At 39.7% G+C, this 24,732-nt stretch overlaps 1 protein-coding gene across 5 annotated transcripts in view; it reads left to right on the top strand.

The window, feature by feature from the left end:
* hecw2b (HECT, C2 and WW domain containing E3 ubiquitin protein ligase 2b) overlaps window positions 1-24,732 on the top strand; it is a 114,436-nt gene that overhangs the window by 68,942 nt on the left and 20,762 nt on the right. For 4 of the 5 annotated variants that reach the window (XM_062054055.1, XM_062054052.1, XM_062054053.1 and 1 more), the window contains 8 exons: window positions 1,489-1,658; window positions 1,738-1,880; window positions 7,007-7,107; window positions 8,826-9,595; window positions 9,670-9,793; window positions 12,229-12,384; window positions 17,259-17,360; window positions 24,194-24,344. In XM_062054055.1, coding sequence (XP_061910039.1) covers window positions 1,489-1,658; window positions 1,738-1,880; window positions 7,007-7,107; window positions 8,826-9,595; window positions 9,670-9,793; window positions 12,229-12,384; window positions 17,259-17,360; window positions 24,194-24,344 — 1,717 coding nt within the window. The remainder of the gene's footprint in view (window positions 1-1,488; window positions 1,659-1,737; window positions 1,881-7,006; window positions 7,108-8,825; window positions 9,596-9,669; window positions 9,794-12,228; window positions 12,385-17,258; window positions 17,361-24,193; window positions 24,345-24,732) is intronic. The other variant, XM_062054056.1, reaches the window with a different exon arrangement.

Here is a 24,732-nt window from a genome sequence, read left to right as displayed (position 1 = left end):
CTTTTAGCCTTAAACATGACACATAATGTCTGTAACTTTACTAGCTCCTGTAATTTCAATAAACCGGAATTAATAAAAAATATGTTAGTGTGTCCTAAGTAATCTACTTTATGAATAATCCTTATAGCTCTTTTCTGTAGTTGATACAGAGAAAGTTGCAGTGCACAAGCAATACAATTTGAAACGTCATTATACAACTAGACATGCTGAGGAGTATGCAAAATACCAGGGAGATGAGAGAGTGAACCGGGTTGCAAAATTTAAAACCCGTCTACTGAGGCAACAAGATTTCGTCAAGAAAGCAAGCGAAAGGAGCGATGCAGCAGTCAAAGCTAGCTACATGGTGAGTGAGATGGTTGCTAGGGCGGGTAAGCCATTCAAAGAAGGTGAATTCATTAAAAAGTGCATGTTAGATTTTTTTAAAGAAATCTTTTCTTGCGGCCCAGCCTCACCCAGTTTCTGCATCCAGTGGCCCCCAGGTAAATTGAGTTTGAGACCCCTGATCTACACCTAACATCCAGTGTAATGATACCAAGTACAGGAGCGTATCGAGTCGATATTACTATGATTACATCAATATTTTTTTGTATCACAACATCTTTTTTTTTTCTTTTTTTAATTTGTATTATGTTTAAAAACTCAGGAAATATGTCCCTGGACACATGAGGACTTTGAATATGACCTATGTATGATCCTGCAACGACTTGGTATCGGATTGATACCCAAATTTGTGGTATCACCCAGAACTAAAGTAAAGCATCAAAACAACAGAAGAATAAGTGATTATTACATTTTAACAGAAGTGTAGATAGAACATGTTAAAACAGAAAGTAAGCAGATATTAACCGTAAATGAACATGTAGATTAATAATTCATTTCCTACCACTTGTCCTTTGTTTTCTTACTTACTAATAAAAGACAAGTTGTCTTGTATGTTCACTATTTTATTTAAGGACAAACTTGCAATAAGAAACATATGTTTAATGTACGGTAAGATTTTTTGTTAAAATAAAGCCAATAATGCCATTTTTTGTGGTCCCTTTTATTTTGAAAAGTATCGAAAAGTACCGGAAAGTATCGAAATATATTTTGGTATTGTTACCGGTACCAAAATATTGGTATCGGGACAACACTATAATGGATTAGATTCATGTACACTCAAAGTTCGGTATAATGTTGTCGTTGGGGTCCATAAAATATCGATCGCAGGAAATGACCAGGAGGGACCGGGGATAAACAACGCGATTGACTGGGGTCGAAAAAAAACGGGCGAAAATTCTGGTACAATGGCGCAACCGCGTTAAATAGAACATTGTGTTGTATTGGACCGAGTTAAATCGAACTTTGAGTGAAGTGCTTTTCTAGACACGCCATCAAACATTCACTCCACAGGGTTCGGACTGAAAAAATGGGTAGGGGATCAAATACTTACTTCCGTCACTGTGCCCTGTAATTGACTGTTGCAAAATGGTGCAACTTCCAATGCAGACATCCGAGCAGTGGGCCTGAAAAAAGGCATGTTTTTCAACCCTGACCCTTACCTGAAGATGTCCGTTCAGCCTGGGAAAAGGGGTGGCCTCCCCAAGTTTACACACCACGGCCAGGAGAGGAGATCCTCCATCATTGCCAACACCACCAACCCTGTGTGGCACGGAGAGGTTGGCAACATGACACACACTCCACCTTTCATTCAAATGACTTAAATCATGAACAAGTTTCCCCGCTATTTTCCTGTAGAAATACACCTTCGTGGCACTGATGAGCGACGTAATGGAGATTGAGGTGAAAGATAAGTTTGCCAAGAGCCGACCAATTATCAAGCGCTTTCTGGGCCAGCTGATCGTGCCCGTGCAGAGACTTCTGGAAGGTCCCACAGCCGAGTGAGTCCATACACCGTGTGTGTGTGTGTGTGTGTGTGTGTGTATTAGGGCTGGGCGATTATATGATCGTGATCGTTGATCGTGAGTCATTTGAGTTCGATCACGGTCATATGGCGGAATTGTCTGTTAGAAGAAAAAAAAAAAGGTAAAATGGGTTATACTTGTATAGCGCCTTTCTACCTTTTTAAGGAACTCAAAGCGCTTTGACGCTATTTCCACATTCACCCATTCACACACACATTCATACACTGATGGCGGGAGCTGCCATGCAAGGCGCTAATCAGGACCCATCAGGAGCAAGGGTGAAGTGTCTTGCTCAAGGACACAACGGACATGACTAGGATGGTAGAAGGTGGGGATTGAACCAGGAACCCTCAGGTTGCTGGCAGAGTCACTCTCCCAACTGCGCCACACCGTCCACGTTCGTTAGAAGTCACCGCAGTCGTAAACAGTCGGGAAGCAACAATGCTTGGCATAATCCTGCACGGAACAATCCACCTTTATTGACCGTGATTCTGTGTGTGTCTGTGAATGTGTGTGTGTTTGTGTTTGTGTACGTTTGCGTGTGTTTGTGTGAAAGCGTGTCCGTGTGTGTTCTCGACCATCTCATTAAAAGGGGTGGGGGTGTTGCACTAATATACAACAAAAACTTTAGCCTTACCTCGGACCTAAATAATAAATATAACTTGTTTGAGGTGCTCACTATGAGGTTTGTCACACCGCTGCCTCTGCACCTGGCTGTCATCTACCGCCCCCCAGGGCCCTATTCGGACTTCATCAATGAATTTTCAGAGTTCGTTGCTGATCTAGTGACGCACGCCGACAATATAATCATAATGGGAGACTTTAACATCCATATGAATACCCCATCGGACCCTCCTTGCGTGGCGCTCCAGACTATAATTGATAGCTGTGGTCTTACACAAATAATAAATGAACCCACGCATCGCAACGGTAATACGATAGATCTAGTGCTTGTCAGGGGTGTCACCACCTCCAAAGTTACGATACTCCCGTACACTAAAGTAATGTCCGATCATTACCTTATAAAATTCGAAGTTCTGACTCATTGTCAACAAACTAATAATAATAATAATAACTACTATAGCAGCCGCAACATTATTGCTGCCACAACGACGACTCTTACTGACCTACTGCCTTCGGTAATGGCACCATTCCCAAATTATGTGGGCTCTATTGATAACCTCACTAACAACTTTAACGACGCCCTGCGCGACACCATTGATAGTGTAGCACCGCTAAAGCTAAAAAGGGCCCCTAAAAGGCGTACCCCATGGTTTACAGAAGAAACTAAAGCCCAGAAATTATCATGTAGAAAGCTGGAACGCAAATGGCGTGCGACTAAACTTGAGGTTTTCCATCAAGCATGGAGTGATAGTTTAATAACTTATAAACGCATGCTTACCTCAGCTAAAGCTAAATATTACTCAAATCTCATCCACCTCAACAAAAATGATCCTAAATTTTTGTTTAGGACAGTAGCATCGCTAACCCAACAAGGGACTCCTCCCAGTAGCTCCTCCCACTCAGCAGATGACTTTATGAATTTCTTTAATAAGAAAATTGAAGTCATTAGAAAAGAGATTAAAGACAATGCATCTCAGCTACAACTGGGTTCTATTAACACAAATACGACTGTATATACGACGGACACTGCCCTCCAAAATAGTTTCTCTCTCTTTGATGAAATAACATTGGAGGAATTGTTAAAATGTGTAAATGGGACAAAACAAACAACATGTTTACTTGACCCAATTCCTGGGAAACTTATCAAGGAGCTTTCTGTATTATTAGGTCCATCAGTGTTAAATATTGTAAACTTATCACTTTCCTCTGGCACTGTTCCCCTAGCATTCAAAAAAGCGGTTATTCATCCTCTACTCAAAAGACCTAACCTCGATCCTGACCTCATGGTAAACTACCGGCCGGTGTCCCACCTTCCGTTTATCTCGAAAATCCTCGAAAAAATTGTCGCACAGCAGCTAAATGAACACTTAGCGTCTAACAATCTCTGTGAACCTTTTCAATCCGGTTTCAGGGCAAATCACTCTACGGAGACAGCCCTCGCAAAAATGACTAATGATCTATTGCTAACGATGGATTCTGATGCTTCATCTATGTTGCTGCTTCTTGATCTTAGCGCCGCTTTCGATACTGTTGATCATAATATTTTATTAGAGCGTATCAAAACGCGTATTGGGATGTCAGACTTAGCCTTGTCTTGGTTTAACTCTTATCTTACTGACAGGATGCAGTGTGTCTCCCATAACAATGTGACCTCGGACTATGTTAAGGTAACGTGCGGAGTTCCCCAGGGTTCGGTTCTTGGCCCTACACTCTTTAGTATTTACATGCTGCCGCTAGGTGACATCATACGCAAATACGGTGTTAGCTTTCACTGTTATGCTGATGACACCCAACTCTACATGCCCCTAAAGCTGACCAACACGCCGGATTGTAGTCAGCTGGAGGCGTGTCTTAATGAAATTAAACAATGGATGTCCGCTAACTTTTTGAAACTCAACGCTAAGAAAACGGAAAGGCTGATTATCGGTCCTGCTCAACACCGACATCTATTTAATAATACCACCTTAACATTTGACAACCAAACAATTAAACAAGGCGACTCGGTAAAGAATCTAGGTATTATCTTCGACCCAACTCTCTCGTTTGAGTCACACATTAAGAGTGTTACTAAAACGGCCTTCTTTCATCTCTGTAATATCGCTAAAATTCGTTCCATTTTGTCCACAAACGATGCTGAGATCATTATCCATGCGTTCGTTACATCTCGTCTCGATTACTGTAACGTTTTATTTTCGGGCCTCCCTATGTCTAGCATTAATAGATTACAGATGGTACAAAATGCGGCTGCTAGACTTTTGACAAAAACAAGAAAGTTTGATCATATTACGCCTATACTGGCTGCCCTGCACTGGCTTCCTGTGCACCTAAGATGCAACTTTAAGGTTTTACTACTTACGTATAAAATACTACAAGGTCAAGCTCCTGCCTATCTTGCCGATTGTATTGTACCACCATATGTCCCGGCAAGAAATCTGCGTTCAAAGAACTCCGGCTTATTAGTGATTCCCAGAGCCCAAAAAAAGTCTGCGGGCTATAGAGCGTTTTCTATTCGGGCTCCAATACTATGGAATGCCCTCCCGGTAAAAGTTAGAGATGCTACCTCAGTAGAAGCATTTAAGTCTCATCTTAAAACTCATTTGTATACTCTAGCCTCTAAATAGACTCCGTTTTTAGACCAGTTGATCTGCCGTTTATTTTATTTTCTTTTCTACTCTGCTCCCAACCCGGGGTGGACCGCTAGCCTGTTCATTGGATGGGGACATCTCTACGCTGCTGACCCGTCTCCGCTCGGGATGGTTCCTGCTGGCCCCACCATGGACTGGACTTTCGCTGATGTGTTGGACTTTCACAATATTATGTCAGACCCACTCGACATCCATTGCTTACGGTCTCCCCTAGAGGGGTGGGGGTTACCCACATATGCGGTCCTCTCCAAGGTTTCTCATAGTCATTCACATTGACGTCCCACTGGGGTGAGTTTTCCTTGCCCGTATGTGGGCTCTGTACCGAGGATGTCGTTGTGGCTTGTACAGCCCTTTGAGACACTTGTGATTTAGGGCTATATAAATAAACATTGATTGATTGATTGATCTCGTTCCACCGTCGCGCGAAAATCGGTTTCCTCACAACGGAATTGATGTTCAATTGCGTTGTGCCTCTTCCCCCTTACACAGCTGGAAGTGCAGCCCAAAACAACAAAATAAAGAACTATGACTTACACTACCATAGAAGTTTAAACTTTCGTTTCACTGTCTGCTGCAGCTCAACAGTAATCCTGCCCCGAATGCGAACTTGCAGGCACTCAGAGGACGTCTATGTGACTGTATTGGTCCCGACTGGGAGAATCAACACACCCACCAATTTAATCAGAAAAGGCATTTTTATATCTAAATATGTTTTAATCAAGACTTTTTGTTTATGTGTCTGCAAAGACTCCACTCCTCTGATATAACATGTATAAAAGTGAATTGAAGTGAAGTGAATTATATTTATATAGCGCTTTTCTCTAGTGACTCAGAGCGCTTTACATAATGAAACCCAATATCTAAGTTACATTTAAACCAGTGTGGTTGGTACTGGGAGCAGGTGGGTAAAGTGTCTTGCCCAAGGACACAACGGCAGTGACTAGGATGGAGGAAGCGGGAATTGAACCTGGAACCCTCAAGTTGCTGGCACGGCCACTCTACCAACCGAGCTATGCCACCCCAAATTTAAAAAAAAACTTGTCCCTGCTGTTGGAGTAACAAGCACAATAATACCTGTAAAAAACACTTACAGACCAACACTTTGTGTTCTTTTTGTTTGTTTGTGGATTAAAAAAATGTTGTTCCTGAAATGATTATTAAACATGTTTTAAGTGTTGGTACAAATAATTTTTTTGTACCTCAAATTCAAACTGAACCTTAATGTACTTTCATTAAATGTAAATTACAGTATGTGGGTTTTTAAAAAAACTCCACAATCTGGGTCCCCGCTTGTTGTTAACCAAAGCACTGGTGAGAAGCACCGATGTACAAAAGCAATGAAAGAATGCAAATCATTTGTTTAGTAAATGTTAACTTAAAATAAAAGTATTTTAGTATTTTCTACACCAATTATACTTTGTTTATTGCAGAATGTTTGTGATGACCAGCAAAACAACCAAAGAACTTTGAGAGGAAAAGTGTTGTTCTCTTTACTCCCACTGAACGTGCCGAAAAAGAAGCAAATCCGTTTGCTCTAAAACCAGGTACGAACCGAGCGTGGGTTACCTACCTGTACTGTTGCACATAGATATGATCAACATGACAGTAGTAAACAGTAGGGATGCGGTACTCTGTATAATCCTGCACGGGACAATTCGCTTTAATAAAAAAAACAAAAACACTTGTGATATAAATCGAGATCGGATGATATGAAAAAAATTACCGTGGTCATTATTTTTGCCATAAATCGCTCAGCCCTACTGTGTATTTTCTGATGCCTTTTTCTGATATCCTGCTCTGTGTTTGTGTGTGTGCGCGTGCATATGGATGCAGCCAACACCCAGTCAGCTACAGTCTGTGTCGCCGCCTTCCTACAGATCACGTTAGCGGGCAGCTGCAGTTTCGGGTGGACGTCACTTCCATTGGACATGAAGGTGTGTGCTGACACAGCATTGTTGCTGACTCGTGTCATGACTAAAAGGTTGAGAGGCTTTGTAAAATGAAAATAAAAAACAGAGTGAAAACCATAATTTTTTCTCTAACATAACGCAACATATCCAATGTTATTTAATTTTGGAGCTCATTTTGAATTTCATGTAAAAATAAAACAAATTAGTGAGAGTAAGAGTAAGTAGCCTTTAGGGGTGTGGGAAAAAATCGATTCGAATTCGAATCGCGATTCTCACCTTGTGCGATTCAGAATCGATTCTCATTTTGAGACACCTGTGATTTAGGGCTATATAAATAAACATTGATTGATTGATTGATTGATTTTAAAAAAATAGATTTTTTATTTTATTTATTTAAAAAAAAATTGTATGTATTTATTTATTTATTCATTTTAATTAATCAATCCAACAAAACAATACACATCAATACCATAATAATGCAATCCAATTCCAAATCCAAACCCGACCCAGCAACACTGAGAACTGCAATAAACAGAGCAATTGAGGGGAGACACAAACACGACACAGAACAAACCAAAAGTAGTGAAACAAAAATGAATATTATCAACAACAGTATCAATATTAGTTACAATTTCAACATAGCAGTGATTAAAAATCCCTCATTGACATTATCATTAGACATTTATAAAAATTAAAAAAAATTAACAATAGTGTCACAGTGGCTTACACTTGCATCGCATCTCATAAGCTTGACAACACACTGTGTCCAATATTTTCACAAAGATAAAATAAGCCATATTTTTGGTTCATTTAATAGTTAAAACAAATTTACATTATTGCAATCAATTGATAAAACATTGTCCTTTACAATTATGAAAGCTTTTTACAAAAATCTACTACTCTGCTTGCATGTCAGCAGACTGGGGTAGATCCTGCTGAAATCCTATGTATTGAATGAATAGAGAATCCTTTTGAATCTGGAAAAAAATCGTTTTTGAATCGAGAATCGTGTTGAATTGAAAAAAAAAAATCCATTTTGAATCGAATCGTAACCCCAAGAATCGATATTGAATCAAATCGTGGGACACCCAAAGATTCACAGCCCTAGTAGCCTTGCTCCTGCTCTACTGTCTTTAACAGTGACAGTAATTCAGTACATTTTGAAATATTAGCTTTGGCGTGGTTACTGTCGCAAAGATGTAACAACTTGTAAACCCACAGTTCTACCGCGGAAAAGGTGAAGTGGGTCCATATGTCTTCTCTTCGCTTTCTTCCCGGTGTAGAAGACATTATGTATTGATGTCTTGTATTGAGTTTTGCTTTTCCGGGTGAAAAATCAAAACACTGTTTATTACAAAAATGCTAGTTCTAATTGGATCACCTTAGTGTTTTTCCACCCGCCCTCTCCCACATGCAACTGTGGATATTTTGTCCCACCCGCTTAAAGACAAAATTAAATTTTCATCTAGTTTTGATTCATTTAATAAATTATCAAAAAATTTTGTCATTGTGTTAGTCAACATGCTTTTGTTTTCATGTTATCGTCCTAATTTTATCAAAGCAACATTGGTTGTTGACGATAATGAAGACAAACATTTTTAGTCAACAAACTTAACACTGAGGCCAAGAAAATCCTTGCATTTATTTTTTTTCCTTGTGAAATCCTGCTAAAAAAGTAAACTATAATCACAGAATCTCCTTAAATGGAGGTAACGAAACTAACAAAACTGTGTTCTACAAAGCCTCTCCAGAGTTAACAGGAACCATCTTGGCCAATGCTGTAAATGGTGACCCCGGTAGTCCCTCTGACGACGAAGACCTTCTGCACTCCTCATCCACCCGCGCCGCCCATGGAGCCTCGCCCACAGGCTCAGAGGAAGGCTCCCTGTTGGTCAACGGAACTTGTTACTACGGCAACAGCAGCGCTTGGCAGGAAGGCAACATCCTGGCAGCCCAAACTAGCCACACCCACCGGCAGGTGTCCCTCAACGACTACTTGGATGCTGTTGAGGCCTCTGGGGGCCCCATGGAGCGACCTCCGACAGGGCCCAGGCTCCGCTCCAGCTTTCCTACAGACACGCGGTTGAACGCAATGCTTCACATAGACTCTGACGAGGACGAAGAGAGCACGGGACAGCGAGGTGACTTATCCCAGGAGACAAAGCCACAGTGGACTACAGATGTTGCCTCTTCTGTGGCATCATCCGAGCTTCTACAAGGGAGCGAGGTCTCCGAATCTAGACCCGTGTCGTCAGCAGAAGCAGGTTATTCTGTCAGTGAGTTGGTCGGTGCCGAAGGAGAACAAACTGAAGAGGAGCCATGGACCAGCAGCAACGCAGACGCAGTTGGAGCATCGGTGCATGTTGGTGAAGAACCTGGAGCCAATGGTTCTCCTCAGACAGAGCAGCTGGAGTCTTCGGGCGGTTGTGCATGCAGCGAGCACAGTACAAGGATGAGCCAAGACGTGGCTTGCAATTTGCCGTTCAGCAGTGGCCCGCTTTCACCCATTCAGGTAAGATGCTGTAGCTGCAAACCTGAATGGCGAAGATGTTTGATACCATCAACCGATTATGCTCACTGTCACAGGAAGTGGAGACAAGGACAGAAGTGGCTCCTCGGGCAGAAGAGGAAGCCGCAGAATTATCAAGCAGCAACAGCCTGGCCAATTCTGCTCTGACCATCGCGAGCGACAATGGGACATCTGCTGCCAGTTGGTGTTCACTCTTATTACTTCATTTATACTCGTATAGTTTGCTGGTTAACCCATTGTCCTTTAGACAGCCTGCAGTCTTCTGTATTCCTGACGATACCAGGGTTTTACATTGCCCCCAAATGTAGATCCACTACATGTGAATGGTAAAAATATTGCAAGTAATTGAGGTGCCTATAAACATTTCTATTTTTGACACTGCAATTAAGCCTGGATTATGCTGCTGCATTGAGGTGCCACCAGCTTGCTCCTCCCCATCTAAATTCTCCAGTTAGCTTAATATTGATGTTTGCCTCCGATTTTAGATCAGCGTTTGCAATAAAAGTAACTGTTGTAATTATCAAATTAGATTTACCTCCAATAATCCTTCCCGTCTTTCTTTAATTGCCATTGTTCAGTTCAATTCAGTTTATTTCACACATGCATGCAATACGATTACAATGTAATGCATCACATATTTCCAGTTGTTTCATTACAGCACGTCCGAAAAGGAGTAGGAAGGAGCAGAGCTTATTTAATCCTACCCCCTTTCATATCATAGCAGTTTTATCTCATTTCATTGTTCTCTGTAACAGAACTGGGAATACATAAATAAATATACCAATGCCATAAGTAAGTAAACAAATATTGAATACATAAATAATCATTGTCTCTTTTTTTTGTAAAGGTTCAAAAAATGTATGATAATTGATCTTCTTTTTACTTTGTGAACACTTGTAGATGTTTTAAATTAGATTTTCCTCTGAGGTTATATTTCTCCTCTTTTGTTGAGAAGAATTGTTGTACATCGTTGTGTAGCAGGTTATAGTTCGCATTGTACATAATTTTAGCTGTTTGCAAATGCACTAAGTCGTTGAATTTCAATATTTTTGATTCAATAAATAAAGGGTTTATATGTTCTCTATATCCAACATTATGTATTATTCTATGCGCAGCATTAACCCCTTCAATTTAAGTCTGTAGCTGAGCGCCTTCATCCAAGATGCGCACTTTGGTTGGAGCAGGCCTTAAAAGGGCGTCGACTTAAGTACTTCTTACGCGCTTCTGAGGCTGGAATAAATTCCAGCGCCCCAGGAAGGTGAAACATTATATTGTGCTTAAAGTTTGAATGCAGTTTACACAGTACATAATAAGAAAGGGACAAGCGTTAGAAGATGGATGGATAATAAAATGATAAAATAGACTTCCAGAGAACTATCAAATCTATTCTGATTGCCTCAATTGAGACAACTAGAAACACCCAGAGATGAGGATATAATTTAATAATGCCACTCTGAATTAACTAGCAAAAATCAAAATGGATATTACTGTCTTGTGAGTGCGACCACAGCGCAAAGGGACTGTGCGTATATTGGCAGTGTTTGAACATCGGAAGGATTTAATACAAAATTTAAACATGAAGCCTCACAGTATTCCAACAAGCAGATAAACGTGTGACAAATAAGGTCCTGTTGCGTTGGTAGTGTAATGTAAATGCAAATGTATATTGTCAGTCCACACCAAAACATATATCCATAAAAACACACCACCGCTAAATACTTTCATCATTTTTTGTCAGATACTTATATTTTCCACATATTGATCATAAATTTGGTTAGCATGGATGCATTAGCCACATCACGCTACCTTAACCCACTGTGAACTTTTTAATTGTAAACAAATAGAAAATTGTTTACCTTGTCTGCTGTGGAACAATATACATCTCTACATCTGTGTGTAAAAAAGTACCAGATCCTCTTATGTACAGAGCTCAGACCAGTTACATCCAATCTTAATGATGATTGACTCAGTGAATAACATTTGAAAACACAGATATGCAGGTTAATAGGTGAACTTTTTTTATGAAATCAAGTAATTTCTGGGTAACGGAATAAATGGAACAAAGTAAGACATAGACTGTGTCAATGTTGTACCTCTGAAGTTTATTTCTTTTGATTTCAAAAACAATGATGACAAACGTGTTAAAACTTTGAAGTTCATTTCTTTTTATCTAAAAAAAAATTACGACAAACGTGTGTCAAAGGAAGCCAAGGAGGTTTGTTGGATTTTAGTGAAGACTTTGACCAAATGTGACATGAAACACCTAACCTTAACTTTAGAAAAACCTATGTAAAATACTACATTTTTGTAGTATCATTGTCAAATTTGAAATAGAATTATGTAAAGATTCAGGCTATGTTTAGTTTGTGTTTTCCAGTCTTAACGTCCAAACTAATTATTTTGAAGGCACACGTTTCTTCTGCGAACCTAAAAAAACATATTTTTTTTAGTGTTATCAAGCTCCTACTTGTCAGTGACAGTACTACTTAGACACAGTCTGACTGTTGGGGATAAACATTCAACATGTTAGCTTTCAAAAGCCTCTACTCCAAATGTTCTCTTGACAGCTTTTTGTTTACTTTTAGCCAAACAATAGCCAAACACCTCTTTGTCAGCTGCAGGGGCTGTCAGTGAGGATATGCAAGGTGAGCCGGGACAGGAGGAGGAGGAGGAAGGTGGTGAGGTGTGGAAGAGACGCTCCCTGCGGGCCGCTGAAGGTGCCTGCAGGGCCCAAGAGGGTCTGAGCGGGACAATGCCAGAGAGACAGACGGGTGAGCTGCTTAATGCTTCTAAACTTGCCTCATTATTTGTTGTGGGTCACCAAACCTTGACATTATTATTATTTAACCCATAAAAAGTCAAGGTTACAGCATGTCAGCAACACTTTAAATGTGTTCTTACAGTTTTGTGCCCTTAATTAAATCATTCAGTGATGTAGAACATCCCTGATGTTGTCATGTGAGAGGCTATTCCAGGATATGATTTACCAAGAATGGCATAGTGTATTTGAACTCAACTCTTGGCATCAGGACCACCATAATCTGCAAACAGCAGAGATGGGATCATAACGCTAATAACTGAACACCCTCAACACGTTCTCCAAGTAAATAAAAACAAAACCAGGCACAACTGCTCCATTGTGCAGGGACCAAGGCCGGCTTTGAACCTCATACCACCACTGACTGTTGAAGGCCTTTTCCAAGTCCACAAAACACGTGTGGACCGTTTGAAAGGAACCCCTGTGTACTCTCAAATAACCTTGCATGATTGAAGAGCTCCACAACCAGAATATAGACCATATTGCTCCTTCCCTACCCAAAAATGGCCCAAATCTCCTTCCCGCACTCTGGATTAGATTTCCCAGAGAGGCTGAGAGGCGTGATCCCCCATAGTTGAACCTCCTCCACCATCCCTGTTGGCTAATCCACTGTTACTGCCTGCTCTACACAGTGTTGAAGTGACGTGTCAGGCATTGCAGTCCTGCAACATCCAAAGCCTACAAAGCAGATCTTGTCCACCCCCAGTGCCACGCCACAAAAACGTTTTCTGACCACCTCAAATTCCTCTGCAACAGTGTTAGTCTTTCAGTACCTGTCAAGTTCTTTAGGACTTTCGCTTGCCTGCACTGCCTGAGGAGATGGTACAGGGCATTTTATCAACTCAACTAGTAGGTTTTATTCAGTTTATTTCATACCTGAACTGTTGACAGTAGCTTTTCAGGTTAAATTGATAACTCAAAATCAAAGAGGAATATCATCACAATACTACTAACACTAAACATTGTTCAATGCTAAGCAACAATCAATATTTACAAGCATATAGGTATATATTTAAAATCAATTAGATCTAACTGTATCTTAGAACCAACAATACTGTTATACCACAACTCCCTTTCTTCATCTCATGCATTTCACATTTGCCTGAGGTATATACAATCAGTTACATCATCATCATCATCACATTACTATCAGAGTCTTGAAAGACATGTAGCAGAGCATCATGCTTGTCGTAAGAGTCATTGTGGGCTTTGACGACCTTTAGTGCAGTCATGTTGACATTTACATTAAAATGTGTCAAATTTGACGGAACAGTACCTGCTGATTCGTGGGTACTCCTTCAGCTTGACAGCCCTGTTCATAAGGTTATAAGGTTGCTGCCACGACCGGCACCACCACCAGCTTGCAACCACAGCTGTAATCGGCAGCCTCGAAAATGGAGGCACAGAATGCCACCCATCTGGACTTCATATCCCACCGCCTCCCTCGTGATGCTCCTGCAGGTTTGAGTTCAAGACTAGGCGAACAGAAAGCGTACCCAGCACACCCTCAATATGCGCTTAGGTGTGGCAGGTCTAAATTACAGAAAACCCTGAAAATATTTAAATTTGTTTAAAAAAAAAAGAAGTACTTAATATAATCACTTCACGCTGGAAAAGCAACAAATAAAATAAATAATTAAGGCCAAAAATGTATATAGTGGCACCCGTGTATGTCAATTCCTTTTTGTCAACAGCCTAGTCAACCATCTTATCAAGTCCATCGTCTTCTTTTTACTAAAAAATAAAAAACTTAAGTCGACTTTCATGGTCGACCGCTTTTGTCGACATAACATTTTAGAGCCAAGGAGTCATTGCTATGAAACATGTGTTTGTGTACTTGTATGTCAACATGTTGTAATCATTCTATCGACACAACATTGAATCATGCTCATGAATCATGAAAATAAAAGCATAGCAATAACCTGGTGACCTTTTTTGATTGTTAGCCACCAGGAAAAAAACTTGCGCATGTACATATACAGAGCATCTATGAGCAGGCAGTTAGGAAAAAAGCTAAGAAAATTATTTCCAACTCACAACACCCACTCTTCCCTGAATATGGAACCCTGCCATCAGGGAGAAGACTCCGGGTCCCACTATGCAAATCTAACCGCCTTAATTTATCATTTGTCCCAGCCTCCATTAAGCTGACCAACAATGTGCAATAGAATGTTAATACATAGGTTAGCACCTTTTTAGCACAGCACTTTAGCACATAGCACTTTAGCACATAGCACTTTAGAACTAAGCACTTTAGCACATAGCACTTTATCCATGAGCTCTAGTGCAATGCACACTGGTACTTTATCTTTATCTCCATACTGTAGATTTTATGCCTACATCAAAGTGCCACCTATGTCTATCAAGCTCCATGTTCTGATGTTTAAATGTTAGTTGTCTGGTTGTGGTTGTGTCTGTGCTTGTGTTTTTGTTATGTTGTTTTTCTGTATGTTAAGAAAGCAATGATGCACTGTGCCCAAGACAAATTTCCCAGCGGGGACAATAAACTTGAACCTTGGACCTTGACCTTGACAAAAGCATGGTGAACATGGTCAAAGCTTTTTTCGGTTACATCCACGTTAGTCAGCCAATCCCTGGGATGTTGACTTAAACAGGTTCCACTGTATGACATTCATCCAAGATAAGGGCATGTAAACCAGGCCTGGGCAATTTTTTTGACTCGTGGGGCCAAATTTACAGAAAAAAATGTGTCTGGGGGCCGGTATATCTATATTTAGGAACACTGATACAAAACCTCACAATAATGTCTGATTGAATGCTAAAAATGTTATGACAGGCCGCCTGAAAAAACGGAATGGAATTTTACATTTTTTTACTGAAATATACACCCAGAGAACGTACATGTAAATAAAGAATGTCAGATTTACAATATTAATTATGAACGATAAAACACTGAATATTGACAATCTATAACATCACACCCCATCTCAATCGACATTTTACAATCAAGCGAAACGCAACAAAAATGCAACAAACACAGCGAAATATGAATGCGAAGGGTAAAAAAAACAACCCACCTATATCTGATAAATCGCTAAGCTTTAGAACTTTCTCGTAAAAATCTCCTTCTGCCTCTGTCCCTGACACCTGCATTTTAGGCTGGCCGCTCTGGAAACACTCTGTGGAAACGCTCTCCACTCACACTGCTTGGTCCCTCGTCTGAGCTGCTGTGACTTAGATTACCATAGTAACTCATTTTTCATGCAAAAGCACAGATTCCAACCATTGCAATACTTTTTAGTTCAAGACTTACGGTAATTTGAAAACATCACTGTACATCATAATGCAGGGGTGGGCAATTAATTTTTAGTGGGGGCCGCATGAGCAACCCGAGCACTGCTGGAGGGCCACATCGACAATATTTCAATTACATTTTGCTCAATATTGTTTTTGATATTTACCGTAAGATAAATAATAATAATAATTAGTAATAATAACAATACTTTCATTTAACCTAACTTAACTTTATACCAAAAGCACTGCTTTGGAAATCTTTTGTACCCCTTTCAGAGATCACATTTAGTTCCCCTTAAACATCCTCATGTTGCACAATGAAATGTAAGCATAGGATGAAGTGTGCATTCCTGTAACTTTCTCTAGTAACAGCATTCCATGATTAATATAAATAAATTAACATTAATAATAAATGACAGTAAAATAAGCACACGTATGACTGAAGAGTCATAGTGTAACTTTGTGTGGTGTATGAGTTGTTCGACTTTTTGTGTGGCCATAAACGCACTAGTGGTTTAGTGGTATGCGTGTTGGTGACAGATGACAAGTTGGTTTTGGCCTGGTTTGTACGGCAGAAAATGACTAGTTTTTCGAGATAGAAGTGTTTTACTCATGTTTTTGGTGTGGTTATGGCCAAATGTAAATTGTTTTTCTCAATAAAGTGATCAATATAATTCCTGGCCTTGAATCATCTCGATAGACGTTACAATAATTGAACGGTGTTCAATTGAACGGTGTTGATGAACACCGTTAGGGCCGCTTGTTGTCACTGTCACTCAAAGTTGTATTGCAAAACTACACAGAATAAATGTGTTTATTTTGTTTAGAATTCAGATGGGATTTGATTTGGTGCGCGGCATATATTTGCTGTGCGCAGAGGACGCTTGAGCAGTGCGCAATTGCGCAGGCGCGCACCTTAGAGGGAACGTTGCTTGGCAGTCCATGTCTTGTTGAAAACACGCGTCTCGGGTGTAAACCGTGCATCACTTGTCGCTGTGCACCTTCACTCACAGGTTACACACGGACATACGCCCATAAATAACACTTTTCAAAATAAAAGCAGCACAGTTGTATTGCGCGCACGACATAGATGTTTTTTCAACTTTATTTTGTAATTTGTGATTGCAGCTGTTCACATTCACTCACAATCACGCACGTGCATACGTCCACACGGAAGTAATACAAATAACGCTTTTCAAAACAAAAGCAGCACCGTTGTATTGCACACTCGACATAGATACTTTTTAAAATGTATTTTGTAATTTATGATTGGCCTCACGCGGGCCGGACAGGGACGCACAAAGGGCCGGATGTGGCCCGCGGGCCGCAGAATGCCCAGGTCTGTCATAATGGCAGTTACAGTTTCGATGTTAAAGATCTAAAAAAATTATTTGGGAATGTCCGGCGGGCCAGATTGAAAAGCATGTGGCCCACTGGCCTTAATTTGCCCAGGTCTGATGTACACTCATGATCCCAACTGCTGTAACAAACCAAACACATATTTGTAAGTACAACATGTCATATAGGTCAACAACATAAACACTGCTCTTATCAAGCTGTTTGTACACACAGGAGCCACAGCTCAGGTCAACGGCCACATGTCTGTTCACTCACTGCCGTCTGTACGCCATGACATCAGCCGTTACCAGAGAGTGGATGAGCCCCTCCCGCCAAGTGAGTCGTCCTGAGTGTCATTTGTTTACCAGTCATTACACACATGGTTATGGTTTCATTTACATAATGCAACATCCAAGATTGAACACGCTCAAGACCACTTTTCTCCTCACATTTGCTCAAGTTTGGAAACATTCCCTGAATTTAACAGGCAATGTTTTATCCCAAAGGAACACTTTAAGTGTGTTAAAATGTGTCCTTGCTGGGTTGCACGGGACGTTGCGCCTGGCTGATGTCGGCTCAGACTCAAACGCTTGAGGAACAAATAAGTGTATTAGTAGCAGGAAGTCAATTGAAATCAGAGTTGCAATGATACATATATGCACTGTTTTCGCCTGTGAAAATGGTTCCAATAGGGATTTTGGTAAGTTATTTCAGAGTTCCTGGGATAGTACAACATAAAAGGAAAAAAAAAAAAAAAAGAGAAAGGAATTTGCATTGACCACTTTGTCATTGTTTGTATGAACTCAGAGGCAGTTTGTTTTTTCCTGAGCAGGCCTGGCCCTAACCAATCTGGCGCCCTAGGCAAGATTTTAGGTGGCGCCCCCCCCCACATCGGCAGTGATATACTCACAAGAAACCGAATAGCTTTGTCTTTGACCTTTTTTTTTACTTAAAGAAAGCAAATTAACATATTATATGAGAATGTTATGTTATGATTATCTTTAACCGAATCACAGCAGTGCTCAAATTAAAAAACAGCATTCCCTCTCATGTGATAGTGCTTAATTAACATTAATGATGTGCACTTTAACAACTAGGCTTACAACTATACCTAATATATAAAGTGACTATTACCTGCGGGGCAAACATTAGCTAACCAGAAGGCAATAACAATGTAAACAAAAAACACCTGCTTAAAAGATCTAATACAAATGTCCCTGAGGAATGTAAAGGGGGAGTACTGTAATTACCTAACGTTACATTATTATTTTCCATAACAATTTAGCCCCCTCCACAATATTAACCCGACGTTAAAACAGAACTAACTATTTATTGATTAGCAATTGCCGAATCATGTAACATTAGCTTAATGCTAAAAAGCCAGGTTGCTATCACATTCTGTAACAGAAAAATAATTCCATGTAGGCTAACGTTACCTACCTGCTACCTCTGTCTTTTTCTCGTTTCTCCTCTTCTTTTCTATTTTTTCTTCCCTGGGCACCTGACAGTTTTGGCCGTTTTGACATCTTGTGTTAATTTTTTGATGTGGTGACGTCCAAAAATAGTCATGATACGGGAAGGGAGGGGGCGCACCGTGCGGGGGGAAAGGGGGGGGGCGGGGGGGCATAATGTTGTAACAAATTATATTTCTATTAAATAGGCTTTACTTTGCATTTTAATTAACGTGGGATTATTTTTTGTATTTAGAAATAATAGTACCAACTTTTTTTTTTTTTTCTCCAACATTTGTGGCACTGGCGTGGCGCCCCCTGATGGACGGCGCCCTTAGCATTTGCCTATACGGCCTATGCCACGGGCCGGCCCTGTTCCTGAGCGACCCTTCCCTCGGCACCCTCCATCCATAATCGTGGATACAGCAAAGTAACAAAAAATACGAACATAAACACTCATTTAAATGGCACAAATCCTTCATCACATACATACAAATTAATAAAACGATATTAATAAAAAAAGAGTATTTGACGCATGATTAAGCATAGATAGTGCAGGTGTAAAGTGCAATCTAAAACCTGCTTTTACTTGCCTTCTTTGATTTAAAATCATCAATTAAGTCATTATGCAAAATCTGTGAGTGATTGATGCTGATTTTCCTGTGACATAGGGTACCTCAAGTACGTTTTAATGAACTTCAGCTTGGAAAAACTATGACGGCACAGTAAAAACAGCAGGTGGGCTAATATGTCAAGTAGAAGCATGCACATATTTTTCTTACTTTGTTAAACAACCTTTTTACATAACCCAATAAATGACATGTAGCTATGTGGGTCTATATTAATTGTGTTACTGAAATACAGATTATTTTTAAGCAGTTTGAATATCCATCATCCAGGGTCAGTTTATTCCTCGCTCCCTCCACTTTGCGTTTCACTCACAGTCTCACAACCTCTGCAGTTGCAAATTGATCCTTCGCCGGCCTGCCCTCTCCCTCCCCTTTGAGCCTTTGAGGTTGAGTGACACACGCAACCTCTCAGCAGCAAGTTGAAACCCCAGCGCCCACGCCACTAATTTGACGTGGAAATGAGTGGCAATGTTTTTTTTCTCTTTTATTTTTATGGGCGCTTGGGGGCCTCCACCCGATAGCAAAATCTACTTCTGTATAAACTTAGTCAACTCTTCCACTATGTTTGGGACATATTAGTATTTTTCTTTTTTGTCTGCTTATTTTTGGCCACCATTTAGGTTCTGTTAGGTCATATTTTTAGTTAGTGCAGTTTTTTTTACATGTTAAATTTGAAAATTAAATTTTAAACGTCGTTTTAGGTTAATCAGATGCGGGGAATACATCTCATGCTCAGGACAAAAATGTCCTCATTGAGCCCCCTTATAACCACAATTTTATATTTAAGATGCAAACATATTACACAATTCTAATCATTCATTTTCTAATTTCATTTAGGGTTTCATTTAGGAGAAAATTAGTTTGTGAATGTGCGTGTGTGTGCGTGCGTGTTTCCATCTCATTCTAATCAGTAAATATGACAAATTAAATTTTAAAGTTTTTGTTGTGTAATGACTACGTATAAAATTGTGTAAAGTATGGGAGTGAAAGGTGAAAGAAAAATTTTTTTTTTTAATAAAATTGGTATTTAAAGGGTTAAAACAATACCAATGGTATTTGGTATTAAGTTAATATGCAATTTAAGCGAAACAAGTAAAAAACATTATTAATATGTTACAGTTTTATACCCACTTAAATATGTTATGAGTTTTTTGTCCTTACCGTCGCATTTGGCATTTAAATTAAACGGTACCCATAGGGTTCAAATAAACCGTGAAAGCCTCTTCATACTTTATTTACTTCTCTTATTTTCTATATAATTACATATGAACAGTTTTCTTCAGGAAACCTCCACATTGAATGGATGTGTTTGTTGTTTGTGTAGCGTTTATCCTGCAATATTTAGCATTAAGAAAACATCACTAAATAATATTCAAAAATTGTAATAATTAATCTCTTGTAGGCTGCATATTCAATAGCAAAGACTTGTGTGGCTGTGTGTTTGTGTGTGTGTGTGTGTGTGTATGTGTGTAGACCAGTGGTTCTTAACCTGGGTTCGATCGAACCCTAGGGGTTCGGTGAGTCGGCCTCAGGGGTTCGGCGGAGGTCAAAACACACCCGACTCATCGTGTAAATAAAAACTTCTCCCTATCGGCGTATTACGAATACGGCAACAGCAGAAGTCAGACTGACTTGCAGGTGTGTAATTTGTTGTAAATGTATGCACTGTGTTGGTTTTGTTGTTTGAACAAGGTGATGTTCATGCACGGTTCATTTTGTGCACCAGTAAAAAAAACATGGTAACACTTTAGTATGGGGAACATATTCACCATTAATTAGTTGCTTATTAACATGCAAATTAGTAACATATTGGCTCTTAACTTGTCATTCTTAAGTACTTATTAATACCTTATTCGGCATGGCCTTATTATAACCCTAAACCTCTAACCCTGGCCTTAACCCTAACCAAATAACTCTAAATTAAGTCTTTGTTACTTAGAATATGTTCCCCTAGTGTGAAAAAAACTCTAAATTAAGTCTTTGTTTCTTAGAATATGTTTTCCATACTAAAGTGTGACCAAAAACATAACTTTGTCTTGAATTTAAAAAATGTTTTATTTTTTATTTTTCACTAAAGAAGGGTTCGGTGAATGTGCATATGAAACTGGTGGCGTTCGGTACCTCCAACAAGGTTAAGAACCACTGGTGTAGACACACACACACTTATAACCATTTTGTGTTGAGCTGTTTAAAAAAGCACAATAGACAAACATTTGAACAGTGGCGGGCCGTGAATTTCCCATCTAGGCCTTCAGTGATGTCCGACTTCAATGATTACCTCTCAAAATACCATCATTTTTAATTAAAGTTAAAGTACCAATGATTGTCACACACACACTAGGTGTGGTGAAATTTGTACTCTGCATTTGACCCATCCCCTTGATCACCCCCTGGGAGGTGAGGGGAGCAGTGGGCAGCAGCGGTGCCGCGCCTGGGAATAATTTATGTCACCACATGACCATTGCTGGAGAAATACTATACAGAAACACATTTACGCACTACTGGGCATTGTACAGAACGGGTTATTTTCTGGCGGATTTAAAAATCAAAAAACCCGCATCAGCAATTAAAACATATCTTATGTGGTACTGTCAAAATTAAAATTGCAAAAAACATTTTAAACGTGAAAAAAGAAGTAAAATATCTGAACTCACATTTCATCAACAGCTGCGCTAGCTTCCGAGGTTGGCCGACATGGTCTCACAAGATGTAGTTTCTCTTTAATATCCTTCTTGAAATGGCCTCGCAAATATATGTGTTGTCTTGTATAATCATAAAGGTTGCAGACGAGGCATGTCGGCTGAGTTCTTCAAATTTACTCCACAGCGTGCTCATCAAAAACATCCCGTTGCCAGTATGTCTACATTAAACAACCTAAACAGGGCTACTGCGCATGCTCTTCACTACTGTGGGTAATGGAGTTCTTATGTTACCTGGCTCATAACATCACTATATATCTGCCTTAGGCCATCTGTAATGCCTTACTGACAACAATACATGATCTATCGCAACTGTCTGTCAAATGTTTGTGTCCGTTCACTTACAGTGCACAGACGCCAGCATTGCTAAATCTGAGGCTTCTGGCAGATTTGGTACAGCATGGCAACATAAGCTAGCTGAATTCTGATTGGATAAAAACTCTATAAACAAAAAACAACAGCGCTGAAAGGAGCATAATATGACATGAAGACAATATGAATACTTTTAGATATTTAGGGAAAGTAAATCAAAAATTACTTTTAACTTTAACACGCGAAGTCCCAGAGAAGGGTCAATTGACATTTTTACCTAGCAAACACACAAGAGGGTCATTTGACCCCTAGTCCCCCCTGTGGACACTCCTTTTGTTATGAAAATGTGGCTGTTAGTGGCACACGGCAGGGGGCCACTTGAGCCTGTGTGGGGGAGGGGACCTTACAGCTCAAGCTTTAGTTCTGAGGTAGGTTGTGTGTGTTTTTGCAAGGATCAACAGAATGAAGGGATCAACACTCTGACATTTATTGTTAAAAAAAATACAAAACAAAACATATTTACAAAGAATGAAAAAGCAACTGTTTTCCCAGTTTTGGTGTGGAGGGTTGTTGCAGAAGCAATTGTTATTTTTGTGTGCCAAAAATAGTTTAAAAAAAAAAATTTACAAAGAAAAAAGCATATTTACAAAGAATGAAAAACCATGTCCATGTAAACGTGACTGACATACATTTGAGCAGTCACTCACAATCCTGGCACTGCCATTGCTCCTTTCGGCATTTCCCACATGTATAATTTTTCTGTCTACCTAGACAAACTGCCCCTAACAGCCTCATTACCATAACAAAATGAGTGATTAGTGTATTCGGGAAAAGCGTCGGGCCAAATGACCCCTCTCTGGGTCTTCTAGGTAGACAGAAAAATGCTGGGACTTCTAGTGTTAATTATGATCATGATTTCTGGTTATGTTTGGCCAGCACAGAAGGCCTTGCTGGCCCTGATGGCACACCACTGCTTTTGAATAGATCAAACGAATCGTCCAATGGTCTGTCTATGGTACCGTACATTTATTAAAGATAAAAGTATCTCTGTGGTTGAACGGCATTAATTACAAGTTAACTATGGCCACAATGTAATTAATCGCGATTAAACATTTGAATCATTTGACAGCCCTAGTTATAAGCACAGTGCTTGGCAAGACCAACAAACGACGATCACTCGGCAGTGACGGCACTTGTTAATGTCCATCAAGTAATACTTACTAATGCATTAATGAGTCCCACATTGTCTTTTATGACGTATTGCTTAATTTATGTACCATCCAGATGTAAAGAAATGATTATTATATTGTACGGCTCCTCCATGCGCCTCCATTAAAAAAACTGCCTCCATGAATATGGTCGACCTTGCAGAGTTGAAAAAATCCACTTTGATGATGTTGAATATTTTAAATCTTGAGGAAAAAGTATTTCTTAGTGACTGTGACAATCATGTGACTATCCAAGGATATAGCTTCCCCCAAAGGCTTTTTTTTGGCATTGAAGCTCAGTTTATATCCATTTAACAATTGTAATGCTTTAATAAGGTGTCAAATATTACAGTTCAGCAGTTCTAGACTATTTTCCTTCGATGAATTTAGAAGAAACTATTTTAGAAAATATAGCAATCAGGCTTTTACCCCTAAAATAGCTATGGACAGTTTAATGTTATGTATTTGTCAAATAGCCCATGAGACACTCAACACATGTCAATGATTTTACAGTACGTTTTTTTTTCATTCAAATTATATTTGTACTACACTAAAATGTTGCAAGTTCTTTTGAAATAATGAATACATTTATCATGAACAATGTAACGTAATGTATTATCACACATATTTCATCTTTTAAATCAGTAATATTTTACAAAAACATCACTAGTGTCTTCTATGTGTTATAAGCACAAATGGCTATGGTTTGTATAGGTTAATAACTTTTTGATGTGTTAAGTGTAAGAAAAATAAATTAATCCTTGTTGATATTAATCCATAAATTACTAAAACCTTCAAACGCTGAATTTAGAATATAACTTGCGTCATAATTTGGGAACCTGTGCCCTAAGACTTGTGTTTGTGTGCTAGACTGGGAGGCCCGCATCGACAGCCACGGTCGGATCTTTTACGTGGATCACGTCAACAGAACCACAACCTGGCAACGACCCACAGCCCCGGCCGGCCCGCAGACCCTCCAGAGGTCCAATTCAATCCAGCAGATGGAACAACTGAACCGCAGGTTTGATACCCCGTTCAGCATCTAATCCTCTAAATGCAGTGGAATTCTTTAATGCCAATAACCCTTCTATGTAGAGCAACTCATCAAGTCCTTGTTCACTATGTTCTTATTATTCAAAAGTGCCCGCTTTAGTCGACGTTGACATACATGGTCAACCGCTTTTGTCGACGTAAATGTTAGAGACCCAAAAGATTAATTCATATGAATAATTGGTTTCTTTATGTCGACATGCGTTGTAGTTGTGTTAACTTCATCATTATCACTGGTGTGTTTTTGCAAAAGCTGATTTGTGGTTTTGTCAAAATCACCAAAAACAAAAGTTACTGCTTGCATTCAAAGCTTTGGCGTAGAACTAAATATCCTTTCTTCCAGGGCAGTAGACTTCCTA

The sequence above is a fragment of the Entelurus aequoreus genome, linkage group LG07 (genome assembly GCF_033978785.1).
Source record: "Entelurus aequoreus isolate RoL-2023_Sb linkage group LG07, RoL_Eaeq_v1.1, whole genome shotgun sequence".
NCBI lineage: Eukaryota > Metazoa > Chordata > Actinopteri > Syngnathiformes > Syngnathidae > Entelurus > Entelurus aequoreus.
This window is presented reverse-complemented; position numbering and strand designations above follow the sequence as displayed.